This window comes from Botryllus schlosseri, chromosome 12 (genome assembly GCF_051294905.1).
Source record: "Botryllus schlosseri isolate E-star chromosome 12, Bs_hap1, whole genome shotgun sequence".
Taxonomy (NCBI): Eukaryota; Metazoa; Chordata; class Ascidiacea; order Stolidobranchia; family Styelidae; genus Botryllus; species Botryllus schlosseri.
Genome location: NC_137247.1, coordinates 4,701,990 through 4,714,181, shown reverse-complemented (window position 1 = coordinate 4,714,181; position 12,192 = coordinate 4,701,990). Strand labels below are relative to the sequence as shown.

At 40.0% G+C, this 12,192-nt stretch overlaps 2 protein-coding genes across 2 annotated transcripts in view; both read left to right on the top strand.

Annotated features, from left to right (window-relative positions):
- The window catches only part of LOC145451633 (isocitrate dehydrogenase [NAD] subunit alpha, mitochondrial-like), a 122,916-nt gene that overhangs the window by 109,295 nt on the left and 1,429 nt on the right, over positions 1 to 12,192 (top strand). The gene's annotated exons all lie outside the window — the stretch shown is intronic.
- On the top strand, positions 738 to 10,234 carry LOC145451628 (uncharacterized). The gene is made up of 11 exons (XM_080329838.1): positions 738 to 1,584; positions 1,938 to 2,027; positions 2,105 to 2,185; positions 3,492 to 3,577; positions 4,395 to 4,891; positions 6,644 to 6,799; positions 6,862 to 6,920; positions 7,375 to 7,442; positions 7,998 to 8,119; positions 8,781 to 8,853; positions 9,767 to 10,234. The coding sequence occupies exons 1-11, from the start codon at positions 1,231 to 1,233 to the stop codon at positions 9,843 to 9,845; spliced, it is 1,665 nt and encodes a 554-aa protein (XP_080185964.1). The 5' UTR covers positions 738 to 1,230; the 3' UTR covers positions 9,846 to 10,234.

Below are 12,192 nucleotides of genomic sequence, written 5' to 3'. Positions count from 1 at the left end.
TGAAGCAAGTCTGCTTGGACATTGCATGGTTCTTATATCAAGAAGCGCAAGCTGAAAAATTGTGATATAGACAACATTGTCAGAATGAAGCAACACGGTTTGTCACCAGCAGTGTGCACACAGCTTGAGTGTTGTCAGCCAACAAATGCTGCTGTTGAACGTTCTTTCTCCGTTCTTGGCAAGCTACGTAGTAAGGACAGACACTTTCTACCCGAGAATGTAGGAAAGGATCTTTCGTTGTACTACAACAAATTTTAATTATTTCCACCAGAATACGTAATGTAACTACTGGAATTCTTCATAGGGCCAGATTTCGTTAAAATACTAGTTTTTCATGTAAAAATCTGTCAGTTTTTGAGCCAAAAACGTTTTTTCAGGCCAATCTACTTTGTAAGGACAGACAGTTCCAACCAGAAATGAAGATAAGTAGTACAATTTTAACATTATATGCGAAAACACCTAATTTGCATACGTGAGGTCAAAATTTGGTCAAATTTCAGTTTTTTTAGGTCAAAAAAGGTCAAAATTTAGATTTTTTAGGTCAAAATCTTCCGTTTTTTAGGTCAAAAAAAAATTGCCCTAGTGATTACTTTTTGAAAACACAAATTTGTTTGAATTTAATCTGGAAATCCATTACAGCGAGTACTTTCTAGACTCCTAGTGGTGGTGATGTACCTGAAAGTGAACACCTCTCACCAATATCTGGTAAAAAATATGTGATATCATAACAACTGCTCCATGCTTTGGCATGTGAACATATTATATCCACTCTATCATAATTGATGTCATGATAGTTTTTAATTCATTCAAGTAGAAATACGAATTGCCCAGGATATCATGCTGTACACGGGGAACACTGTAGTCGTATCGATCGATTTCAGATGTGCGTCATTACGAAAGACCTTTCTAAACACATTCGAATCGCGAATGGGTAATATTTGATATACATCGTATACACGACATACGCGTCTCCCACACCCATTTTTATTATGCATATTGTGTTGCATTAACACTTTTCGCCGCGCCAACCTTGTGCAATGAAATATGGTTTGTTGAAATGAATGCGAATCCCTGAAACTTCATATCGCTGCTGTCTGGTCGATGCGTGAATTGTTTTTATACCCATATTGCTTCAAAACTACGGCTTTTGTGGTAGCTTGGCTGCGAATGTGTTAACTTTGATTGCATGTACCACAGTTTAAATCATGTTATCGTAGAAACTTGGAAAACATGGTGTCCAATGCTTCGGAAGATTTTCGTGAAACAGACCAAGCGCCGAATATCCGAAGTAAACAACGGAAAACCACGCCGTCGGCCCGCAAAACCAAAAACGTGCATTCGAACATTTCTCCATCAAAGGACGACCCTTCGTCCAAAGCATCCCCGAAGAACCCGAACGATATTGTTCTGAATGAAGTCGATATGGGCAAAATTGCTGGCAAAGGATCTGGCGACGAAGTGGAAGACGGGAGTACAATGTCAAAGTCTCGCGCACACAATCCGAATCATGCTGGTGATAAGCAGACTGCCAGCTCAGGCACCAATAATGGTTCAGCCCTTGAACTACATGAGACAGATATACAGGTAAGGTTTATATTCGCACCTGTTAAATGAGTTAGAACAATCATTTCTGTATGATTTGAAAAGCTTTGCCAGATTACATTACTATAAAATGAATGGAAATGAGTCTTGGAAGACTTTTATGACTAAAACAATCATGTTGGTGTCAGCAAAAGTTGTCATCTGTATATGTTAACAATCTAATACAGCCCACATGTTGAACCAGAACTGCATTCTGGGTGGCTATTATGGTTTACTACTAGGATCTGGCGTTTGAGATAAGTGTTGTGTGTGTTGAATCTTGTGGTATTTAGAAAGGAAATTATTAACGATAAACTGAAACTGAACTGTGTAACAAACTTTCTGTGTGTGTTCAGCATGCGTTAGAAGAACTGAACCGCGAAAGTGATATGATACAGAGCTCAAACGCGGAAATTTCGAGATTGAAACAGCTCCTATTATTACAGGTATCCTATCTATTATATAGAGGCCGAATAATCGCGCGGTATCAAAATGTCATGGCCTGCTTTTCAAAATTTTCCAGGTGTCTTTAATAAGCAGACAGCAAGACCTTCTGCGACTGCGAGATCGAGAAATCATGCAGCTAAAAGCATCCAATTCAAACGTAAGTGAACCGAAAATTGACCTGTTTCTAAAATAATAATTTTCTGAAATGATAATTTTCGCAATCCAGATTTGGCTTACGGCAATGGCTATACACTAAATTGCATTGGCACCTTCAATAGCTGAATTAGCATTATATGTACTCTGGTCATACTAATCGGCTTTGCCAAATGTCCAAAGAGCATGCTGCTTTTGTAAAGGGTACTAATTGACGTTTGCTTCCTGTACGTATGATGTCATTAATGGAATATTTGAGTCGTTCTAAAATCGAATACTTGACTCGACAAAATAAATGCCTTGGATCAGTGGTTCTGAAACTGGGGAGGGCACTGAGGGGAGGCGATTTTTTCTGGACTCGGAATGAGCTCAACAAGGACAATAACCCTAATTATATTTCGAATTTAAATGTTGAACCTTGCACTAATCAGAAAATGTCCGTGAATGAAGCGTATCTGGTAAATGCGTGTAGCTGTGCCATTGGTTTTAGATTTAGCTTATGGTCAGGTACGTTTGAGCTAAGCTCAAGTGGGATAACAAAGGGATTAGGCAGCAATATCGCCAAAATGTACTATATGCGGCCATTGCACATGATTATGTTTAACAAATTATTCAACTTGACATTTTATTGTATTCCGCACCATTTACCTCCAGCTCATGATTATAATTATTGCCTGTGTATAGTCAGAATTCCATATTCGACAAGTGACGCAACAGCCATGACACATTCCATGCCACCAAACAATGCGTTAGCATTGCAAGCATTCTGGTTACTCTTTTTAATATTTTTTGATATGAGGATAAGGGGTCGCGAAAATTTCGCTATCATCAAGGCGTGCTGGTTGAAAAGTTCGAGAACCACTAGATTAGATCGTCTAACAATAAGTCGCGATAATTACACAGCCGTGCCTTACATTTACGTTTCAATAGCTCAAATGCTAAAACTATCCATCTCAATTTGTTTACATTAATATCAATTACACTTGCATGTGTATGATTCCGGTACAGATGCTCATTGCTTAAACGTGGGCCATGTACCCTCTCCCCCCCCAACAAAAATACCTTTGTCATTCATAGTTTTCTACACTTTGTTCAACATTACATCGGGGATCTTAGTTTTGACCACCCTGTTGCTGTCTGCTTGGTTCCTGATAGCATGCTAAGGACTATGTGTGTACGTTTCGATATCACAATGCAATAGTTCGAATGGAATACTGGTATCCCAGTTTAAGGAAGATCTGACTATGTAATTGGCATTGTATGATAGTATTTGACAGTTTTTCGAACTCCACGTCGAATTCTTATTACAGTATAAGTGCCAGTTGAATAGAGTGCGAAGAAGAATGTCTAAACGAAAGAGTGATGGCCAGGAGGAATCTCCCAAGTCTAATAAAAGGTAGGCATACTAAAGCATCACACTTCGGTCGCATGGAATGGTAATTCTATGACCATACCAGCCCGACTGCGTTTAAACTATTGTTATGAGTAAGGCAAGACAAAATAGAGTACCTGATTCTTGTTCTGAATCAAGTATTAGGCGGCGAGTCGGGTATTCGAGTATCACTGATTATGCCGTCATAAGAGCGTGGATGATGCGGAAATTTCAAATATGTACTATTTATGCGACCACAAAAATACAATGCCAGCTCTACATCACAATCAAGATAATTTAGTATTTTTTTGACCATACCTATTTCATTGCATTTTGTGACAATGCTGTGGGTTGGGTTGATCACAACTTTATAGAAATGTCATTTTGTCTAACGAGTGTAGCTTTGGACTGTCATATGCTGCAGTACGGGGCTTCCACATTAAAAAATAATGTTGAAAAGCTTTAATTTTCGTCATCAAATTCTAGAGTCGGACAACTAGAAAATTTTCATATTTTTCAAAGTAGACAAGAATTACAATTTCTGAATTAAGAAACCTCGAAATTGAATTGAATTCAGAATAGAAAGAAACACAACAAAATTGAGTTCAGCTCGTATCAAATACGAGATCATTCTCATCAGTATGAGAACGTCAAATGTCTGTAGAGCAAACTTGACTCGTTTGGCACGATGCAGATATCCTGCAGCTTTTCCGGGAAGGCCAGAAATCAGATTAGAATTGAAAGTAAATCATAGAAACATTTCGCAAATTAGATTAGAATTGGATTACCATAATTCCGTTTCCGAGTCTGATGGTAACGTCTGGTCGTCCTCGTTTGTCAGAAAATCACCGGAAAACCAAGAAGTCGCCGTTAAAGCAAAGGAAGTAACATTGGTCAGCAGCCAGACCCAGACTCCGACGACGTCAGACGTAAAAGAGGAAACGCGACCCAAAACGAAAAAGCGGCGCCTCGAATATGAGATGTCCAACGCGGAAACGCCGGGACCCTCGCACATGTCCAGTACGCCCGAAAAAAACAGCATACCTGTGCCAGTGTCGTTTATCGACCAAGTCCAAAGCGAACTGATCCACGCCATGATGATCTCGCCACCCGACAAGGCGGTGGACACCTTCTACGACGTAACGGCGGCGGCCACTTCGTTGGACGGGGTGCCGTTGAAAATTTGCGATCGTTGCCCGCACTGTGTCGCCTTTGCGCAGGAGATACGGCGCTTGCTGAAGTCCGTTGAGAATTGCAAGTCGCAGGACTCGCTCGGAGATGTGAGATGTGATGATGATGAGAAGGAGATTATTCGGATGACAGGGATCACTTCTCGAGGTAGGTTGGGTTTGGATTGCATTATAATTTACGACGGAGGTTGGGCAAAATCGAGTATTAGGCGTCGAATACAGGGTTGTAATGACTCGAGTCGCGATTTTTTGGTGACTCGAATCAAGTCGAGTCGTTTTCTTAAAAAGGGAAAATGACTCGACTCAATTTGTGTATTGACTCGATTTGTACTCGAGTCATTGCGCATGAATCGAGTTCGGGTCCACCAAGACATGCATTTCGTTGTAGTTTCGAAGAATAGTAAAGTTTCACACTATCATTATTTCGTCTATCAGTACTGGTACTTGAAAATGCTGCCAGAAACTGTTAAAAGCGAGGAAAATGAGTATATTATCAATGCGAAGCGTTCGATATCTCCGGACAGAATTGTAAAAAGTGTGTTTCGCATGACATCAACTCGGAACTGAACAATGAACACAATGACTTGGACTCGGACATGAGTCAAAACACTATGACTCGAACTCGACACTCTATTCCCTGACTTGGACTCGGACTTGACTCGGTGGTGAATTGAAAATGACTCGACTTGACTCGAGTCAAAACTATAAAAGTGAGATTGACTTGTGACTTAGTTACAACCCTGGTCGAGTATTTGAGTATCACACATTGCGACATCATAATGAGTATATTATATGGAAAGATCAAATATGTATATTTTATGCGACAACAAAGATTCTGCACCAGTTCTGCATCATATAAACATAATTTGGTATTTTTTCAACCATACCCACTTCATCAGACTTTGTGACAATGCTGCAGCTTCACGGACATGTCATTTCCACTAACGTGCGTATGCTCAGCTTGTTACTCCATGTTTTCGATGCTGTGATGCAGGGTTGTAACCAAGTCACAAGGTTCCGAGTCGCAGGTCAATCTCACTTTTCTAGTTCTGACTCGAGTCCAAGTCATTGTGTCCACTGTTCAGTTTTGAGTTCAGTCCGGTTCAACCCACTTTTTTTCAACTCTGTGGTCGAGTGATATCGAATGGCTCGCATTCATATTGAACTTCACCTCGGTCATAACAGTTTCTGGCCTTATTTTCCAAGTATCAGTGCTGACAGACGAAACACCAACAATGGGGTGACTTCAGTCTTCTTCGCAGTTACAATAATGTCTGTCTTGGCCGTCCTAAGTCTCGAGTCATGCACAATGAGTCGAGTCGATACAAAAATTTACTCAAGTCGAGTGATAACAACCCTGATCCTTCATAATGATGTCATAGGAGTATGAATGATATGGAAAGTTCCAAAATATCTGAATCGAGAATTCATTCCAATGATTTGAGCAGTGTGAGATGATTTTTTTCAGTAATGAAATTACACACTCCTCGCGGCTAAGTGTTGAATACATCAACGGAAATTATAGTTTTGATACTTACTTTCACTGTGGACGCCTTGAAACCTGGATTGGTCGTACCGCCGCGTACGGGACATGAAGTACAAAATGAGACACCTGTGAAGTAACGATCAACCTACAATAAAACGAGTATGGTCGAAACAATGCCAATAACTGGTATTGCTGTCCTGTATAGGCTATTCCTTGTGGTCGCATAAAGGGCGCATCATTTCAATGTACTACATCATTCATACTGTCATGGCGTCATAATGAACGAAGCCTAATACTCGGGTGCTTGATTTTGCCCAGGATTAGTGACAGGTAGGCCACCAGAGATGTTTTGCCACATTAACATCGTCGAAAAAAATTAATTACAAAGTTACAAATGACTTCCTCATTCGACAGGTTGCGAAGACGATCTGAACGAAACGGACCAGCCGAAAAAAATCCCAATCATGAAAACTACGACGTCGTACCACCGCGTCGCACCCACCTTCGATCAGAATCACTGGTGGTGGGACCTGAAGTGCGGAAACATTATTCCGGACAAGAATTTAAAAAGTTAGCGAGCTAGTGGTGTAAAATTTTCGTACGGCCGCGCTGACTTTGATTTGTTTCGCCAGTTCCGACGTGGAAAGTTCAGGAAATGGAGCCTTTGGAGGATAGCGGAGAATTGTCGGAAGTAAGTTCGTCAATGCTTTACAGCAGACTTGTGAAAAGGCGTTAGGCACAATGTGATTAGAAGGCATTATGTATCTTTCGAGTATTAATCGTAGTGATTAGTGACAAACGCTTTTACCGAGTATTCAAGTTATATGTCCCTTTCCAGAAAGGCATATATCATCGAGAATTTTAGTTCCGATACGATACGCCCAATCTGGAAGCTGTAAAGACTCGATTGGTCATATCACAGCACACAAAATAATCCACAGCAGGTTTGGTCGAAAAAAATACCGAATCATCCTTATGTGGGGCGGAACTGGGGGTTAGTTTCTTTTTGGTCGCATAAAAGGTTCATATTTTAACTTCCTGCATCATCCATCGAGTGATAGTCGAATTGAGTGTGAATTGAAACACATGCGTACAGTACACGCATTTCTAACTTGGATTAATGGCAGCAATTGTGTCGCTTCCAGGCCACCGATGATCAGGCATACCTCAAAAGACACTCAAAGTTGGAATTGGATGAAAAACGACGGAAAAAGTGAGTTGTTGTTGCCGGTCTCGAAAGCTAATTTTTGCAATTGCTCGAGAATTAAAGCAACGTGGGATTATTTTGAATTTGGTCGATGTGGTAACGTTTCTTTCCGCTGACCGAATCTTTGTAAGATTTGACTTGCGGAAGGATAGGTTCACCCGCGATTGCACATTTTGCGGTATCTGCTGATAATAAGAACGGAGAACCAACTGATTCAGTAGTAAATAACATTTTTGTCGCTATTTATCATGCGGTGCGAGGATTTATTGCGATAAAGAGCTCGGCTGTGATACGTGGATTTGCTCATCTCAATATTGAGAATCTGTGGTGAGAAACTGGAGTTTTTGTGAACGGCTGAAGACAAATTGACATCCAGACTCCTTAAATTCCATTTTGAGGCTTCACGTCTGAAATAGTTTTCTTGGCTACGTTTGTAATCTTTAAACGTAAAAAGCGTGGAAATTTTTAAGTCTATGCCAGAGTTAAATGTATGTTGCTATTTATGGTTTATTGTTAGTAGTAGTACTGGTTCGAATAGAACTCTATCATTCTTTTGCTCAGGTGGGACATCCAAAGGATTCGAGAATACCGTTACAACGAGAAGTTGCGACAGAAATTGCTGAAGCAAGGAACGATGAACGATGCTCCTGTGATCGAGTCCTTTTCCGGACAGTTGCACGATGGTACGTCTCGGACAGCGGTGGTCAAAGCAGTCGAAGGTTTTGCTCGAGTGGAAATGAGTGTAACGCTGTAAATTTCTAGTGATTTCTACCAGGAGACTAATGACACTGCAAATTAGTGCAATAAGTATAGGAATTAGCACATTTCTGTACTTGATGTTTTTTGCGGCATATACACCGACTCATGATATACATACACACGATCTGTGCATATGCATACCATGAGTGCATGATGTGCATATGCCGCTGGACAAGGAAGGTGCAGATATAGCCTTGTAAGGATTTCTAAGTCTTGCGTCACCCCTCCGTGCTATCCTGTTAATGCTGAGCGCCAAGCTGGGAAGTCATGGATACCAGTGTTACTAATCAGGTCTTTGGTATGACCCGGCCGGGCGTCCAACCCACGACCTACCGATCAAGAGGACGCTCCGCCATTACGCTATCTTGTCGCGATCTACCGTGATAAAGAGGTTATTTCGGTCACTTGTTACGACAATTTCACTCATTAAGGTGATGCCAGCATCCCCTAAAACTTTGTTCTACATTACTAAATCAAAATAGTAAAAACTGGGTTTTGCCTGAAAAATGGAGAACGAGATGTAGTGCCGAAACATAGTCGCTCGAGTACGTTATGCAACGCTTGACGATTGCTTTTCCTCTACAGCCGAATACGTGGAAGTCAACGACAGCTTGCCGGTTAATGTATTCGGATACCCAATTCCTCATCTGGATTTCGAGTGAGTACATTGGGCTGACGATCGGAACTGCCGCAAATGGAGGGTGGTTCCTTAAGAATTAGAGAACCATCTACCCCCTTTGCAAGCGCACTCCTTCTTTGGAGAGAGTAATCTGCTTATTCCATGCTTTATGGATAAGTCATTATTCATATACCCATACTAAATTGAATATAATCTATGTTTTAATATACCGTAACTGGCATATGTTTATGTGTATAGAGACATGAACATGAGCAAGATTTACTGATCCTTGTTGCAATGGCATATGTACAAGTGTACATAGATTTAACAGAATTAATGTATTAGAATTTAAAACATTGTCTGTTTTCAAGATGTCCCTCTCCTATTTTGTTTTACCTCTCCCTCGTTACTCTCAGTTGGATACACGGCTGGTTTCTAGTATTGGTAAATATATATGCAAAGTAACATTATTATATCATCAAATCGTTTGAGTCTGTGTTACCAAGATGGATTCGGCCACTATATGTGATACAAGGACTGGTTCTCAACTTTGCGGACTCTCAGTCTCCCAAAAATTATGCTTATTCAGTAAATTTCTGCATGATTGTAGTGATATTATATTGTTAGTCAAGGCCGTTACGACAGCAGTTCTCATAGGTCGAGTCTCGAGTCAAGTGAAGTTATTATAGGGTAATGACTCGAGTCGTATCAAGTCCTTCAAGAACGTTACTCTAGTCATCCTAACACTGGGTTTTGCCAAAGTGTAGAGGCGTAGTGCTGGGCACTAAGTGGTTTGTGGGAAATGATGATTCTCGTGGAATGTGGCAATTAAATCGACGTAACTTGACGAGAAGGAAATGACTATTCATCATATGCAGGGGCATGATTACTTCTGTAAAAAAAATTTTGTTTTATAGTTTGATTGCTTATTTTATCGAAATCCTTTTTGCAGAGAATTCAGCCTGTCACCAATGTGGGACGCCTCGAAAAGTTCAAGCAGCAGTTGTAGAAGACGCGTCAAAAAGCCGTGATGTTATGTCACCTTGTAACTTTATAAAGCGTTTCACTGAACACCTTGCGGAACCGGCGACAATAATGAATACAAATACAGAACTTAGACATGGCACATTCCAAATCGACGAAAGTAACTAGATATGAAGTATTACAACCCTTTCGTTGGTATCATGTTGAACTACCAATTCAGAATCATAAGTCCTTTCTTTGTTGGCTTCCTTGGCATCCTTGTGGATTATGTTCCACTGCCGCTTACCCCAGCATGAGTGATAGTGGAAGAAATCATTAGTTTTCAGTGAGCTGCTGTTACCATAATACTGGTACTCTATTTTTTCTCCTATTTTTTCATGCACTCTTTTTGTATTACCCATTTGTTTCCACTTTCAGTAAATTCTAATTCACTGTATGTTCGTGGTTTATTTTGCGTTCAGTGGATATGTAGCGAAGTGACGTTCATTGAATACAGGGATATCTAGAAGTTCTAGATATCCCTGATGGAATATATGTACAACGGGACTAGAACTGCGAGAGCGAGTGATGTTAATAATCAATATCAATAATCGTCAGATCACGACGCACACAATGTACAATGCGATGTATTCAGCAAAATATGGATAACCTTAACCACACAATTCTTATACGGAGAAGCGTGTGAATATGGTTAAATTAGCAGAAAGATATATTTTGCCCCGAAATGCGAACATAAATGTGGTGAAATTTAACGGTGTAACAGTTACGTCGATTTTGTTTCTGATTAGGACAGTTCTGTCTTCGTCTTCCTACTATCCCGATCATCCTATGCGTATACCGTAGGCGTGATTAGGTTGTGTCAATGATATACAATAAATCGTTTGATTGTGTGGTCCATGATAAGTAAGAACTTGCTGTTACGTCAATATTTTCAATTCAATTTATTGCTGATAATTTCATCATTCCAATACACCACAACCACTGAGCTATATAAACACACAACACTGCGATACAATGAAAGATAGGAAGGTGTCAAAACGATTTGGAGTTGTCTTCGAAATCAGACACCCACCTGGGCCCATTCGAACGAACATACCTCCTTGGAACTGGTAGTTATTTTTTATAGCTTTTTGGTGGCCATTCTCCTAATCTGTGGCGGACTACGTTGTGAATCATGATGTGATACTTATTGATGAGCCATAAGGTGAGAAGTTTCGATCAAATCGGATTAGTGATCATTGATCAATCTGATCAAGATCATTTCTGGAGACTGGACTCAGATTCCCAAGATGAGCTTGGATTTGAAGATTTTGGTCGGATTGGCATCGGATTTGCAATGCGTTTGAAGCTATATTGGAACATGCAATTTCTGAAGACTAGCCATTTTCACGCGGCCTCTGAAAAAATGACAGTCAATACCAAGGTGGGGGTCTGATCTTAAGACTACTCCTAGTCGTTTCGGCATCTTCCTATCATCCATTGTATTGCAGTCTTGTGATGTTTTATAGTGTTGAAATTTTATGAATAAACTTGAAAAGATACCGGATCTGGACATGAAGAATTCATGATTTGGACTTGAATCTGAAATCCAGAACGGGATTTGGATTCGAAAATATTGGTGTCTCCGGCCAACCTCAACTCAAAATAAACACGGGTGCGTATCTATCATTTCTCGACTAATAGTCCGAAATTGTGGTTGATATAACTTTATAGTTTTGATATTACAGCGGAAATTAGACAGGCTTATAAGTTTTATCACGCTACTTCGGTTTGGAAGTGATACACCTTGTAGAAATCGTCCTTTATTGACCGCGATGACAAGGTGACACCATGTGTTAACGATCAATATCATAATCGTACGCCATTCATTTGACTATATTTCTAAGTACGGTCGGCAGAGCAAGCAGGAGTAAATGGAAATTTATTGTCCACTAGTAGAAACCGGTCGTTAAAGCGTCAGGTAACATACACCAGTATCTAATTATCTATATCGTTTCCGAACCTAATTTTTTTATTTATGGATTCAAATTCAAAGCACTTAATACGGTAATACCAGACTTAGACAAATAGATAATTGTACTTGAAGCAAAATGCCGATAAACTAATTCTGATGTAATTTGTGAGATGTTTGTTTGTTCTAATTCTAATCGGATTAGTGAAATGTTTCTATGCCCCGGTTTTATTTCTTATCGAATTTTTGCTTTTCCGGAAAATGCTTCAGGAGAACTGTATTTGTGCAAAACGAGCCAAGCCTGGTGTACAGACATTTGCTATTCTCATGTTTATTAGAGTGAACTCTGATTTGATAGAAACGGAACTTAACGTAATTCAATTTCAAAGTTTAAGGGTAAAGCCCTAATCCAATTAGAAAAAAAACTATAGTTAGAATTTTAA

Excerpts from the sequence above, each read along its gene's own strand:
- LOC145451628 (XM_080329838.1), top strand. The coding sequence starts at position 1,231 with ATGGTGTCCAATGCTTCGGAAGATTTTCGTGAAACAGACCAAGCGCCG. Across the intron at positions 6,800-6,861 it reads TCCGGACAAGAATTTAAAAA|TTCCGACGTGGAAAGTTCAG; the intron begins GTTAGCGAGCTA and ends TTGTTTCGCCAG. Across the intron at positions 6,921-7,374 it reads ATAGCGGAGAATTGTCGGAA|GCCACCGATGATCAGGCATA; the intron begins GTAAGTTCGTCA and ends TGTCGCTTCCAG.